The sequence below is a fragment of the Myotis davidii genome, unplaced genomic scaffold, assembly GCF_000327345.1.
Source record: "Myotis davidii unplaced genomic scaffold, ASM32734v1 scaffold1275, whole genome shotgun sequence".
Lineage (NCBI taxonomy): Eukaryota > Metazoa > Chordata > Mammalia > Chiroptera > Vespertilionidae > Myotis > Myotis davidii.
In genome coordinates this window covers 292,015-308,133 of record NW_006286483.1, presented here as the reverse complement: position 1 = coordinate 308,133, position 16,119 = coordinate 292,015, and the positions used below count along the sequence as shown (strand labels likewise).

Here is a 16,119-nt window from a genome sequence, read left to right as displayed (position 1 = left end):
AAAAATTCAGCTAAAGGAGTTCATCACCACCTAACCAGTATTACCTGAAATGCTTAAAGGTATCCTTTAATAAGAGGAAGAAGAAGAAAAAGGCAAAGATACAAATTATGAACAACAAATATGCATCTATCAACAAGTGAATCTAAGAATAAAGTGAATAAATAATCTGATGAACAGAATGAACTGGTGATTATAATAGAATCAGAGACATAGAAAGGGAATGGACTGACTATTCTTGGGTTGGGGGAAGGGGTCTGGGAGATGTGGGAAGAGACTGGACAAAAATCGTGCACCTATGGATGAGGACAGTGGGTGGGGAGTAAGGGCGGAGGGTTTGGTGGGAACTGGGAGGAGTGGAGTTATGGGGGTAAAAAGGAGGAACAAATGTAATAATCTGAACAATAAAGATTTAATTTATAAAAAAAGAGAAAGGTATATAGAGGTTTTTTAACTGTTCTTATAGTTTTTCTAAATGTGAAATTATTTCAAAACAAAAGATAGAAAATGAAAAATTTCCCCACTGAAAGAGCATTTCATATTACTCTGTATTCCTATTGATTTTTAAAATAAATGTTTTAAAGGTCTTGTCTTCATTACTAAATTTAGAATTTTCTCAGAAAATTTTCTTTATATAGCAATTCATGAAAGGTAAAAATATTACTTATTAAAAATTCTGTCCTTATTGAATGGAAAGACTACATTACAAATTAAAAGAGTAGGTTATAAATCAGCATGTATAGCATGAACTTTCATATATATAACAGTAAATTTATGTATACCCAAATGGATAGAAAAATATTCATAAAATGACCTTTGTGTAAAAGAAGGTACAAATATTTTAAAAAGGTTCATATGCATTTCTTATTAGGTACTAAATATTAAAAACCTCAATGGTATGTTGATTAAATCATAATAAATTTACTCAGGAAATGATGCAAAGTTAAACACAGATGAAATATTCAAATACCATATTCTAATAGCCCAAAAGATCAAGAGAGAAACTTCATTTTTATGTTTATAAAATCCTTGGTTCATAAATTTAATTGTGGCTTCTACTTAAATAAAACAATATACTTTGGTGGTAACAACAAACTTTTTCTTGGGGTATCTAAGTACTTTTATCTCCTTGTGGTCAAAATACAACAATTCCATAGAAGGAAATTATAGAATCATGGAACTGGAAGGAGCTAGGAGAAAACTTAGTTCGCCTTCTCACATTACAAGGCTGTTTTCTCTTTTCTGACCAGATCAGCAGCTTCCACTTGAATACCTTCAATGACAAAGAGCCTTCAAGCTCACCAAGCCACCCGTGTCATTCTAGGACCCATTAACTGAGGATATAGTTGGTCCTCACTTAACAATAGGTTCTGTGACTTTAAGCAGAATGACAGTAATGAAACTGACTTTTCCATAGGCTAATTGACATAAACGGGAGTTAAGTTCCTAGGATATCTCATGAATGTTTTAACAAAATGACATTAAACAAAATGACCTTATTCCAGGACCGGCTGTACTTCTGTCTCAGGTTGAGTTAAAATCTGTCTTCAGGGAGAACCAAGATGGCAGCATAGATAACTGCCTATATTCACCACCTCCCACAATCACATCGAAATCACAACTAAAATACGGAACAACCATCACCCAGAACCACCTAAACGCTGGCTGAATGGAAGTCCCACAACTAGAGAAGTAAAGAAGAAAGCACATTGAGACTGGCAGGAGGGGCAGAGGCGCAGAACTGGCTGGACCAGTACCCACGTGTGCTGCTTTTTTAATTGGGAGGGAGATCGTCTCTGCAGAGGCCACCCGTGAGGAGTAAGAGGTCCCAGCCCCACACCGGACCCCCAGCACAGTCTCCCAGAGTTTGGAAATGAAGTCACCATAACTATGGGCTGTAAAACCAGTGGGGATTGGGGCTCAGTGGCATGGAGGCTGCTGGAGACCCAGCTGTTCCTCTTAAAGGGCTGGCCACATGAAGGAACTTAGAAAGTCCACTTTCTCTGAGCTCCAGAGTGAGGCTCTGGGGGACACAGACACATACAAGAAGAAACTGGATTGTCTGGCATCAGAGCTGGAACTCAGGGCGACTTTCTCCCAGACAGAGGTACTTGCAAGGGTCATTGTTCCTATACTGGGACGTCCCTGATGGCAGGGCTGACTGGCAGCCATTCCTGTTTGCTCTGCTCAGGTGATTCCCTGAGACCCTGCTCCATCCAATTTGCAGCCTCACTCAACCTGTGGGCAGTGGCTTTTGCTATGAATGGCCTGTCCTTGCTCAGACTTCAGACTAAAATCTTCAGGCTAAAATCTCTCAAACAAGCTATAACTGGGTCAGGGAGCCCCAAACCTATCAATAAGAGGCCCAAGACCCAGCACTAGCACCAGCCTGCCTTGCTTCATAGCTGGACCTTGCTTGGACACGTCTAAACCCGATACAAATAGGAGGAATCTGAAAATCTCTCTGTAGCTCCTGCTGGGTGGCCCCAGGGAGTGGCTGACTTTGTACCTTCCTGGAGACCCAAGAGCCAGTACACTCATTGGTTAGTGTCAGACCATACTAGATTACAACTCTACACATCCATGAGTGACACACTCAAGGGGCAGACTCAGTGAACACCAAAGCCCCACTGAAGCAAGCCCTGCTCCATAGGGGTGTCTCTTGCATAGCAGCTCTTCTCCTGTAGTTGCAGCTGGTCCCCACAGCCAATTTGGACTGAAGATCAATTCCTCCCAATGATATCAACAGCAATCAAGTCTGAACTACAACATGACTGTGCACACAGCCCACAAAAGGGCGCACCTAAAGTGGCCAGCTCAGGTGACTGGGGAGGCTAAGCCAGTGGGTCCTATAGGACACCTACTACACAAGTCCACTCTACCAACTCAAGGATACATAGAAGCTCTACCCAATACATAGAAATAAACACAGGGAAGTAGTCAAAATGCAGAAACAAAGAAACATTCCACAAATGAAAGAAATGGAAGAAAGCAAGCTCCTGGATATAGAGTTCAAAACCACAGTTATAAGTTACTCAAGAATCTTCTTGAGGCCTCCAAGGGACTTAGTGAGACCTTCAAGGATCTTAGTGAGAATGCCAAAATAATGGAAAAGGATCAGTCAGAAATTAAGCATACACTGATGAAATAAAGAATAATATACAGGGATTCAAGAGTAGAATATAAGATCCTGAGAATCAAATCAAGTATTTGAAATATGAGGAAGCAAAAAGAATAAAAAAAATATGAAGGTAGTGTAATGAGCCTCTGGGACAACATTCTCATTATGGGTTGCCAGAAGAAGAGAGAAAGATACTAAAAACCTACTTGAAAAAATAATGACAGAAAATTTCCCCTACCTGGTGAAAGAAATAGACTTTACAAGTACAGGATGCACAAAGTCCCAAAGAAGAGGAACCCAAATAGGACCACACCAAGAAACATCATAATTAAAATGCCAACGGCTGAAGACAAAGAGAAAATCTTAAAAGCAGCAAGAGAAAAACAGTTAGTTACCTACAAGGGAGTGCCAATATGACTGTCAGCTGATTTCTCAACAGAAACTATGCAGGTCAGAAGGGAGTGGCAAGAAATATTCAACATGATAAATAGCAAGGACCTACAACCAAGATTATTCTACCCAGCAAAGCCATCATTTAGAATTAAATGTCATATAAAGAGCTTCACAGACAAAAAAAAAAAAAGCTAAAGGAGTTCATCACCAACAAATGGAACAGACTGATGATTCTCAGAGGGAAGGGTAGTGGAAGGACGGGAAGAGATTAACCAAAGATCTTATATGCATGTATGCATTACCTAAGGACACAGACAATAGGGTGGTGAAGACCTGGGACAGGGCGGGAACTGAGTGGAGAGAGGCGATAGAGGGGGAAAGAAAAGGGACATGCTCTCAACAGTAAAGATTTTAAAAATAAAATAAATAAATATACTCTGTCTTCGGGTCACTTCCACTCTACTGGTTCCAGTTCTGTATTCCTGACTCAGCGCGTAAATCTAATTCCTCCTTTTATGTCAGCTCTAACATTTTCTCCTAAACAAGTGTGAATTAATGGGCCCTGTTGACTTCTGAGTAGAGGAAAACCATGATGGTCCTACTAGCAGTATACAATAAAGCCTTCAAAAGCCCTCAGACGTGTGCTTATCTATGAGACCTAGTCACCTTGGCTCTGAACAGAAAGGAATCTGTACACAGCACTAAAGAAAGCACACATCAATTGCAAGCTAAGCAATCTTCATTTCGTTTACCTGTCCGTTATGGTGGCTCTTGGAATTAAAATGTTTTAGTTGAATACAGCATAGCTACTTAGAAAATCACCTAAGGCCATTTCACTGTTCTTGCCATTAGCCAGGTTCATGGGCAGTTGTAGGGAATACGAATTAATTGGTTTCTAGATCAAATAGAAAATAAAACATAGGAGCTGTTTTCTTTTCAGCCTACCAGCATCAACTTCTGCTTTCATTTCCTTCATGTCCTCCGTCATCTGCAACTCCAGCTTGCTGATTCGCCCATGCACCTTCTCTTCTTCTTGTTTTGTTCTCTGCCCTTCCATATGCTTCTTCTGACTCTCTTCTATTTTGTCGAGTCTGGCTGACATCTGGCTCAGCTTCTTCTCCATGTCCCTCTCACTGGCTCCCTGAGACCCAGGATAAGAATTGCACCTCATTACTCCAAAAAGAAAGTCTGTATGGCATTTGCATCAGCTATGATGTCTTTTAACAACAGTCTGCAGGGAACGGAATCACAAAGGTTGCTCGTTGCTCACCCTAATATCCATGATCCTTTCCTCTTTAACAGATCCCCAATTTACAGCTGGGTATAAGGTTATCCAGAATAAATATGACATTTTCTACCGTCTCCTGAGTTTCGGGTAGCCATACGATTAAGTTGTGGCCGATGAGATGCAAGTTCAAGTGCATATGGCAGTTTCCAGGAAAAGTTAAAAGACAGCTGAGGTATGTCCTCCTTTCCCCTCTTCCTGGAATTCAGACAATGACGGGAGCTCCAGCAACCTTCCTGAACTACAAGGATGAGGGTCACTCTCTAGGACTGGCAATTATGCCAGGAGGATCCTGAGACTCTGAGGACTGACAAGCTACCACATCGGCCCAGACATCTTCTATGTGAAAGAGAAATAAACATCTATCTTATTAAACCCCATTATCCTGAGGTTTACTGTTAGTTATTAGACAAATCTTCATGTAAAAATAAGAGATATGGTAAATATATTCCTCCCTACCCTTCTCTTTTCTTCCCTTCCCTACCTTTTTCTTCCCTTTCCACCATGCTTCATTTTTATGGGAATCTGTGTCTGCAGGCAAGCTCTGGAGGCCAGAACCACAAAATCCAAGCTAAAAGTGGGTGGGCTATGGCATGACAAAGCTCTCACAATGCTGTCAGATGCAGAGTCTGCAATTCAACAGCTGGGCTTTCAGAGAGCAGAGCTAGAATGCAAACTGCACCAATCACTTCTGCTCCATCAAAGTTCGACAGGAGGAAGCAGTGCAAGAAAAGAGAAGGGAGAGGGAGATGCTTAGGCTAAATGACCAAACCAAAAAAGCTGCCTGCCAAGTACCGGTTTCAGAGTTTACTGGTTTTGAATCCTATCTATGCAAGGCTTTCTCAATATGGTGTTGAGCAGTTCTGCACACCTCAGTCCTCTGGAAGAGTGGGGTAAAAGGACAAGGAAGCTGGAAAAGAAAACAGTGGATTCTCTTTACATGTTGCACCATGACATCTCATACTGTGGTTACAGTGTGACAGAGGGGCCTGGAAGGAGAAGTCAAGTCAAGACTGGTTATGCCAGGTCATGAAATTAAAACAAGACTGGTTGAAGTCTGTAATTGTTTGATTTAGAAAAGCAGATGGACAACTTAGTTCATTAAGGTCTTCACGTAAATTCATCTTAGCTGAAGCTATTAAAATTTTCTACTGAGCCTTTGTTAACCAAAACAAATCAGAGTGCTCCATCTCTTTATGACAAAGAACCAGTCTGAACCATGGAAATGGATTCTAAGGCAAGCAATGGAACAGCTTAATATGGTGCTAAATAAAGCGATGATAAATTACTAGGTATTACTCACACAGTGCAGACCCTCACCAAATGACCATGTTATTGCTAAACATCAATACCTACACTGTTTTCCTTAACAACCAAGGAGAGATGATCGATTTTCTGTAAAAGTTCTTTTTCTATCCGTTCCTGTTCCTGCTGCAACCATTTCCGAGCAGATAAAATCTGGTTACTGAGTTCCTCAATTGTACCTTTAAATCTAAAATAAACGAGTCAGGGAGTTAGATGTAAAACAATTCAAAAATGACATCAAACAACCTCAGTCTCCAATTATCAAATTTCTCATAAATATGTCAGCATTAAACTGAGCCCACTCAGAATTACGTGCTTACCTTCGCTTAGACTTGCATTTTGAACCATTCTGGGGAGGGGGCTGAGGAAGATGATATAACAGAAAAGCACCTGCAATACTTCCTACTCACGACGAGCTGACAGTGTGGGCAAAGTCACACAACGCCGCACCAGGTGCTAATCTTTGCAGTTCAGAGGGTCCCCTAGGGCTCCCGGCTCAGAGGACACTGTCCTGGGACCCCTCCTGGCTCCCCTATTTCTCTGGGCTCTTCCTCCTTCTCCCTTTTATCTCCCAGAACTGGAGCCTGCCTCCCTTTTTCTTTCATATTCTCCAAATTTCTCGCCTCTACACAGATATTTTCTAATTTAAATAAAAAAGAAAACTGAAGTAAAAAACATAACCCAATCCTCTATTCCTCTAGTCCTCCCCCTTTCCAAATACCTTAAAATAACACTTCATACTTGCTGCTCTCCTTAATTACATTTTTATTATTTTTATTATGAAATGTAATGAAAATACAAAAGAATATATGTGACAAAAGAACCTAAATGATAACAACAAAATAAACACCCATTGTGATAAAAAACAACACCTAATTATATGCAGTCTGTTTGCCTCTTCTTCCCTATTAAAAAACGCTCAAATGTAGACTGGTTACATGGCTGCCTAGCCAGAGACTACATTTCCCAGCCTTCTTTGCAGTTAGGTATGGTCATATGACTAAGGTGGACAATTGGACACATGTAGAAGTGATAAGTACAACTTCCTGGTCATTAAAAACAAAGCTCTTTGGCCTTATCTGGGCAGGAAGCCAAGCCAGCAGCTCCACCTAACTGACCAGGAAGACTGACCACAGAACACAGCAGCTTTACAGAATTTATTTGTTCTAACAGCTTTTTGGTGCAGTCTTTAGACTTTTCTATATATAAGATCATGTCATCTGTAAATAGGGATAACTTTACTTCTTTTTCTCTGATTTGAATATCTTTTTCTTGCCTAATTTCTCTGGCTAGGACTTCCAGTACCATGATAAACAGAAGTGGTGAGAGTGGGCACCCGTGTCTTGTTTTTGATCTTAGAGGAAACACTTTCAGATTTTCATCATTGAGTATGATGTTAGCTGTGGCCTTGGGATATATGGCCTTTATTATGTTGAAGTAAATTCCTTCTATATCCCATCTGTTAAGAGTCTTTATTATGAAAAGATGTTGAAATGCTTCTTCTGCATCTATTGAGATGATCATGATTTTTATCCAACATAATGTGGTATATCATGTTGATTGATTAGTGTATATTGAACCATCCTTGCATACCAGGGATACATCCTATTTAATCATAGTATATGGTCCTTTTTTATGTACTGTTGAATTTGGTTTGCTAGTATTTTGTTAAGAATTTTTGCATTTATGTTTATCAGGGATATTTTGTATGTGGCTTTGGCATCAGGGTAATGCTGGCCTCATAAAATGAGTTTGTAAGTGTTCCCTCCTCTTCAATTTTTTGAATGAGTTTGAAAATGATTGCCATTAATCATTCTTTAAATATTTGGCAGAATTCACCCATGAAGCCATTTGGTTCTAGGCTTTTATTTGTAAGGAGGTTTTTGATTACTGATTCAATTTTCTTCCTTATTACTGGTCTGTTCAGATTTTCAATTTCTTCATAATTCTGTCTTGGTAGGTTGTATGCTTCCAGAAATTCACAGATTCCCACTTCCCCCACCCCAACTAAGACATCCAGTTTGTTGGCATATAATATTTCATAGTAGTTTCTTATGATCCTTTGCATTTCCGTGGTATCAGCTGTAATGCCTCCTCTTTCATTTATAATTTTATTTGAGTCCTCTTTTTTTCTTGGTTTACCTAGCTAAAGTTTTATCTATTTGGTTTATCTTTCAAACAAACCAACTATTAATTTTGCTTATTTTTCCCATTGTTTTTCTATTCTGTATTTCATTTATTTCTAGTTTATGTTTATTATTCCTTTCCTTCTACTATCTTTGAGATTAGTTTGTTATTCTAATTCCTTGAAGTGTAAAGTTTGGTTGTTTATTCGAGATCTTTCCTTTCTCACAATGCAGACATTTACCTCTGTAAATTTTCCTCACAGAATTGCTTTTGCTGCACCCCATACATTTTAGTATGTTGTGTTTCTATTTTTATTTTTTTCAAGATTTTAAAATTTCCCTTTTGATCTTCTTTGATACATTGATTTCTCAGGAATGGGTAGTTTAACTTCCAGTGTTCCTCCTATTATCGATGTCTAATTTTACACTATTATGGTAAAAAATAGATACTTGGTTTTATTTTAATATTTAATTTAAAACTTCTTTTGTGGCCTATATATGCCTCTATCCTAGAGAATGTTGTGTGCACTTAAGAACATGTATTCTGCAGCTGTTGGATAGAATGTTCTGTATGTCTGTTAGGTCTCTAGTTGGGCAGAGCTGCTGTCCACACTCTGAAGGAGCGGGGACCACCGGCTGGGCTCCCTGTCCAGGTAGGGCTACTTGATGGGCTGCATAGTCCTGTGGAGCCACTAACTGAGCTCTGCAATGACCTCTGGCTGGGTGGGGTTGCAGGCTGTGTTCCCTGGCAGGGTGGTGCTGCTGGCTGGACTCTATGATCAGGCAGAACTGCAGGCTGGGCTCCACAACTATACCTGACCAGGTGGGGCGCCAAGCTGTGTTCCCCAGCTCCACGTTCAGGCAGGGCCACAGGCTGAGATACATGCTCAGACAGGGCCTCAGGCTATGCTCCACAATTCAGCAGGCTGCTGGCTGTGCCCCACAGGTGACTGAGGTCACTAGCCAGGCTCCCTGGTCAGGCGCGGCCACCAGCTGTACCTAGCAGTTGTGTAGAGCTGGAAACTGTGCTCTGGGGTCAGGAGGAGTTGTTGTCCGGGCTCCCCAGTCAGGTAGAGCCGCGGGCCAAGTTCTGCTTTTGGGCAGGATTGTTGGCTGGGTTCCCGGCCTGGGCAAGGCTGTGCTCAACAATCAGGCGGAACCATAAGCTGGGCTCCAAAGCTGCCTACAGTCACTGTTCAGGCTCCCTGGTCAGGTGTGGTTACAGGTTATAGCAATTATTATATTTTGTAGAAGTTCTAATTGGTTGTTTAAATTCTGATTGATCAGTTTTGATCATCTCTTATCCCTTAATCATACTTCCAAAATATGTGTGTGAAACTCACATATACACATGAATTCTTATTCTATCCAATAATTACTGTACATGCAGTATTCAGAAGCCTGATTCTGGGTTTTTTTGTTGTTTCTTCTGATTCAATTATTTGTGTAGCTTTTCCCTTGTGTTGTTTCACAATATTTTATTGTAAATTCATGTTTCTTGGGACTTCCTTTGTCTGTGGGAAGATTTGAAGACTGAAGGTTTGCATTTGCTTCTGCCAGGAATCTCAGGGTCATTCTAAGACAGTTACAGAGGCATATGTGATGATACCACAGTTCCTGTGGTTTTCTTCAAGCCCTCTAGGTAACCGGAACTACCTTTCTACGTCTATAGAAAGCTTGTGTTAGGATCCTGATACTCAAGACTAGCTTTACTTCTCTACCCAGAGGCAAGATTAGACAGATTGTGATCTCTGTGCATTTTTCCTAGTGCATCTGGCAGGGGTTCACCGTTTGGGTCTCCAATACATCCCCCGCCCCACAGAGGCCCCAGGCTGTGCCTGCTTGCCTCCGTGACCAGCCTTGTATGTACACTTCTAGACTGCAAGTTGTAGGAAGAAAAATAAAGATGTTCATGTCTGCTGACTAGTAAATACTAAAAGGTTTCTTTTGTTCCTGTGTGATCAAAGAAAGAGGATTGGAGAGATCTTTCTGTGCATGGCCAGCTTCTAGGATCTATGAGAAATGGTGACATAACTCAACAATTATGTAAATACAGGCAATGAGAGGGGTAAAAATGTGGTTTTCACAGGTAAATTCCTGTTAAATAGGCAACAAGCCTGAAATAGCATTAAACATGAAGGCACTGAGATGTAAAGATCCAGAGAATGTGTAATTTAAATTTCCATAAACCTCTAACCAAGTTCCATACTGTAGTCATCTTTTAAAAATGTAGTGTCAATATACACATATGTACACACACACACGCACACAAGGACACACGCATGCATATACAGTCAATGCTGGCTCTGCTTTGGCAGGAAAATGGGAGGTCATGAAGCTTCATGATGGGAGAAGGTGTATGGTTTTGTGATTGAGCAGAAGATGAGCTTCCCTGAAGGCAAGTGCAGTCGAAAGGGTCACTATAACTAAAGGGCCACTATAACTAAAGGGTCACTATAACTAAAGGGCCACTATAACTAAAGGGCCACTATAACTAAAGGGTCACTATAACTAAAGGGTCACTATAACAAAATGTGGAAGTGTAACAAATTACAGGGCACCAACTAAATAGCTCAGTACCACCCTGATGCAGGCCTCTCCCACCTGGACTGCTGAAACGGTGCCCCTAACTGATGTCTCCATCTCTGCTTTGGCCCCTTGTGATCCATTTCCAACTGCAATCAAGGCCATTGAAAAAAAATTATGTGTGTGTGTGTGTGTGTGTGTGTATATATATATATATATCACTTTATCTGCTTAAAATCTTCCGGTGGCTCCTTGTTGCTCAGTGATGGAAAGTGCCGGCCAAGATCTACAAGGCCTGGCCAGCTGGCCCGCCTCCTCTCCAGCCTCGAGTCTCTGTTCCAGCCACCTTTGCCATCTTGCAGTTTCTATATGCCACACTTCTCCCAAGATAGGCCCTCCCATCCTGTATGTCCTCACCTCTCTCTTTACCCCGTGAATTCCACTCATTCTCCATCTCTTACTCCAAACATCGCCTCCTCAGGAAGGCTCACACCCAGGCCTCTGCCTTTCACTCTCACAGCACCACTGTATTAGCCTCCGGCAGCTGCTGTGACAAGTGCCCACAAACCTGGTGGCTAAAAGCAACACATTCATTTTCTTATAGTTCTGAAGGGCAGAGGTCTGAAATCAGCTTCACTGGACTGAGGTCGAGGTGTGAGCAGAGGTGGTTCCTTCTGGAGGCTCTGGGGGGAGAGTCATTTTCTTGCCTTTTTCAGCTTCCTCCACCGTCAAGGCACATGACTCCAATCTTGGCTTCCATGTCGCGTGGTCTTCTGACCCTGACCTTCCTGCCCCCTCTCACAGGGACTCTAAGGGTGACATCGGGCTCACCCAAATAATTTTCCCATTTTAAAATCTTAATCGCGTATCAAAGTCCCTTTTTGCCATGCAAGGTGCCCTATTCACAAGGGTTACGTGGTGACATTTAGGGGACTATCAGTCAGCCTACCACACCGTGCCCCTTTCCTCCAAAGCACTCATCACCGTTAGTAATGACATAGCAAGTGCTTGCTGCAGTCATGATGTAATCCATGCTCATCAGTACCTGTGCGCCCCCACATGGTATTTTGTGGAAGAGCCACACTCAAGGGGCCAAAGAGCCGCATGTGGCTCGCGAGCCGCAGTTTGCTGACCACGGCCCTAGACTATCAGCTACACAAGGACTAGGACAGTCTGTTTCTCTTCATTACTGATCCTCAGCACCTTGGCCAGTGCTCAGCTATTTATCGAATGAATGGATGGATGATTATCCAACCAAGAAAAACAAAAATGAGGAAGGTGAAGTGACAGCATGCTGCACAGATGCTTTTCCTTTCAACTTCCAGTACTGTTGTCACTTTGTTTATGCAATAAATAAATAAGAGGGGGAAACTGTAGTACTGAATAAGCTCATAAAGAACTTCTACCATTAGAAATAAAATGTTTATAAGTTGATGACTTACTTAGTGTCCAAGAGCTGAAGCTGGTGGTTACTATCTCTGTGGGACATCTTCAATTTGGTGCTTTGCTCGGATATTGACAAGTCCACTCTGCTCAAAAGCTGAGAAATCTGGAAAAGAGACTTTGCGTGGAATATCACGTTGAACCTTTTCAGAGGTCATTGAAGAAAACATTTTGTAAGCTATATTCTAGACAAAATAGCATGAAGGTTCAGTCTAATTTAATACAGTCATTTAGGACTTCACCTCATCCCTCCACTTCCATTTTCTTCCACAGGCCCATCAAAAACCAAGACCAGCAGCACTGCCAAAATGTTCCCTGTGCACTGAGCACTGAGCTTACAGAACTCTGATGAGCAAGCACAGTTTCTGCCCAGGTACACTACTGCCACCTGCTGGCACAAAATATAGTCACTTTTATCCTGAAATTTCTAACCAGGAATGTAGCTGCTAGTCACAGAGAATGGAATTCTTATTACTTACAAAATCCATTAAGGTCCCAGATTTACCTCTGTATTGTTTAGTTCCCAGAAAACATAATTTGTAACTACGCACCCTTCCTACTCCTTTCTCCCTCCCACTGCCTACCCATTTCCCTTGTCTTTTTACTACCATGTAACATAAAACTAGTGCTATATGAAATGTCTTAATTTTCTGCAATGTTCCTTAAAGATTCATGAAACACGTATTTTTCAGATCCAGAACAAATAAAAAAATATATCTCCTTTTATGGATTTCTATATGCATTACACTTGGCTTGGCTATCAGAAAGCTTAATATTTCCTTAGCATTTATTTTCTGATGTAATAATTTTATCCTCACTCATTCTGTGATAAAAAGTATTGGACTTGTCATTTTATTCTTCTTTTCATGGTTTTATAATGTCTGTGCTTTTCACATAAGCAGATTTACCTACTTATTGGATGTAGTTAGGACACAAGTCTTTTGAATCCAGTAAGTTGACCAGATGTCCCACTTTCCTGGCATAGTCCCCCTTTAAATGAAGAAGAGCAAGCAGAACATACACTGTGGGGAAATCCCAGAAAGACAGGCCCCGTTATGGCAAAGGGAAAGTAGTAAGTGGCCAAAAAGCAAACGTTAAATGCCAAGAATTTTGCTTTTTGAAATTAACCTGTGAATTTTCAAGGTGGAATACTGAAAATCCACTAGCCGGCCTATCCTCCAGCTTTGCCCTAATTTCTTCCCACATACAGACTAGTCCCGGTGAATATAGCGACCTTTTCCCAAACCCCAAATTGCGAAGACTGGCGTGTAAAAGAATGCTGATCGCTTACCTGGGCGAGGGGTCGTTTTGGAGTTACAATTTGGAATGTCGTAATTGTTTTCAGAATGAAGGGAAAGGATCTTTGGAATTAGGACTGTACCGAAAAATCTCGGTGACTTGGTGGCCTCACTCATGAAGCGCCACTCCCGTGACGCAGAAGGAAGGAAGCAGCAGAGAAAAGAGATCACGCTTATGCCGGTGCCCGAGCTAGTCTCCTCTGTAAAGGACAGGCCGCACCACGGTGCTCTCAGCTGAGAACAACGACCCCTTTAAGCAGCTCCCTGAGACAGGTCATACCTGGCCCTCTGCGTCCTTGATCTTTGTTTCCAGGATGAGTTTGGCAGCCTGCTGCTCTTTGTTCAAGTGCTGAAGGCCCTCGCAGGTGGATTTGTGCTCCGCGGAGAGTCTGGCTATGCTGGCGTCACACCTGTCCAGGCAAACAACAGGGCTCATTCTCACTCACGTTTCACAACAAGCGCTCGGGCCTCCTTGCCTGCTCTACAATGCATGGCCCCACTCAGAGAAACTGCGCGACGAGCCGCTCTTTTTAACAGAGGCTCGAACGAATTCAGAGAGCTGCCCTCACTACGGTTTTTACGTTAAACCACAGGGGTGTGCTTGAAAAGACTCGAGATGTCACCATCAAAGGGCCTCAGGCTTACGATGATCATGACTACAAAACCGTATCTGCAGTGAGGGCCCAGTTACAAAACACAACAGAGTGTGCGGATGTGGTCTGTCGTCTTCAGAACCACCTCCGCCTTTTCATGGGTGTGTGTGTTGGGGGTGGGGGGTTGCATTTTGGAGGCAATTTCCACCACATTAGAAAGGCTCCTCTTAACCACCTAGCAGGCTGTCTGCTTTGAGGGGTCCAGGGCCAGGGAAGGTCCTGCAGCTGGTCATGCTGCCAGGGAAGTGGCGCTGCCCCCGGGCCTTACACCCCTTGGCGGTCCCAGTGGTGCTCCAGGTGTCGGTGGCAGATACGCTGTGTACCAGCCTCTGTCCACGGGGACAGACCTAACAGGAGGGTCACAGGACAAAGTCATCCCTGTCCCAACACAATCGGTCCTGCCTGGAGAAGTAGCGGCTGCTTGCCACTGGGCACTGGGGGAGACTGCAAACAGGTGGGCGCTGAGCAGCACCCCATCCTCGAGGGGAGGGGTACGTACAGACATCAAGCCGGAACAGATCGCAAAGGCTACGCAAACTACATGTGCCCTGACTCCCGTGGCATCCCGCCCTGCTGCTGTACCCACTTCCTTCAACTCACACCCGTGGCCTCTTGAGGAGTTTTTTGATGCCCAAGTGGACTGAGGGAGAAAAGGTCAGGCCTGATTTACAGATGTTCACATCTAATAGGCTGGCACCTTCTAGAAGGCTGCTGACACTGAAAAGCCCTCTCAGGAGTGGCCCTGAGGCTATTACAGAAGGGAAACCCTCACAGTGGGCAGAGCTTCAAACAGTATATCTGGGGGTTCACTTTGCCTAGAATAAGAGGTGGCCAGACATTCATGGAAATAACTCATGGTGAGAGGCTTAGAAAACAGGTATTGGAAGACTACTGACAAGAGAAAGCAATCACATGAGGGGGCCACTCAGAGCCGCCACGGCCTTTTTGCTCCTTGGGAAAGCTCTCTGTATCTCCTCGGGCAGGAGCCCCCAAACTGCACTTCCCGGATTCCCTCACTGGCGTGGTCTGATTTAGATCCACCAGTGGGAGGCGCTTCTGCAGGAGGTGGAAGGGGGAGGAGAAGGGGCAGCCCTATTCCGCTCTGCAGCAGTGGGCGGGCAGGCGCCTGGCGACCCTGCCGGGTGGGTGTGCAGCCACTTCCAGACACACTCCTGAAACCCCTGACCTCCATGCTGGGGGCAGCCGAGTCCCTTTCTGTGATTCTCATGCTGCCTACTTCCCTGAAAGCCAGTAAGTTTCCTGCCCTTTGCCTCCCCACAGCTCCCACTGCTTTTGCGAGCTGTGATTTTCAATGTGAAATCCCTTCCTGTTAAAAGAGTGTTTTCTGTTTGCTTGCATGAACCTTGATGCAGATAATCATTAAACTATCACATGAAAGCTTACAAAACACTAACCAACAATCTCTGGAACATGTTTGGTTATTGTATTTTTCATTCTTTTCTGACATGCACAACTTTCCTGCAATAAATACATATGATTTTTTTAAATTAAATCTTTATTGTTCAGATTACATTTGCTCCTCCTTTTTCCCCCCATAACTCCCCTCCTCCCAGTTCCCACCCCACCCTCTGCCCTCACCCCCCAGCCACTGTCCTCATCCATAGGTGCACGATTTTTGTCCAGTCTCTTCCCGCATCCCCCTCACCCTTTCCCCCGCAAGAATAGCCAGTCCACTCCCTTTCTATGCCCCTGATTCTATTATAATCACCAGTTAATTCTGTTCATCAGATTATTTATTCACTTGATTTTTAGATTCACTTGTTGGTAGATGTGTATTTGTTGTTCATAATTTGTATCTTTACTTTTTTCTTCGTCTTCTTCCTCTTCTTAAAGGATACCTTTCAGCATTTCATATAATACTGGTTTGGTGGTGATGAACTCCTTTAGCTTCTCCTTATCTGTGAAGCTCTTTATCTGACCTTCAATTCTGAATGATAGCTTTGCTGGATAA

The 16,119-nt window shown here is 42.8% G+C and overlaps 1 protein-coding gene across 3 annotated transcripts in view; it reads right to left on the bottom strand.

The window, feature by feature from the left end:
- Positions 1 to 16,119, bottom strand: part of FAM81A (family with sequence similarity 81 member A) — a 77,319-nt gene that overhangs the window by 2,864 nt on the left and 58,336 nt on the right. For all 3 annotated transcript variants that reach the window (XM_006757994.2, XM_006757993.2, XM_006757995.1), the window contains 4 exons: positions 13,775 to 13,904; positions 12,196 to 12,302; positions 6,153 to 6,288; positions 4,457 to 4,652 (listed from right to left, as the gene is read on the bottom strand). In XM_006757994.2, coding sequence (XP_006758057.1) covers positions 4,457 to 4,652; positions 6,153 to 6,288; positions 12,196 to 12,302; positions 13,775 to 13,904 — 569 coding nt within the window. The remainder of the gene's footprint in view (positions 1 to 4,456; positions 4,653 to 6,152; positions 6,289 to 12,195; positions 12,303 to 13,774; positions 13,905 to 16,119) is intronic.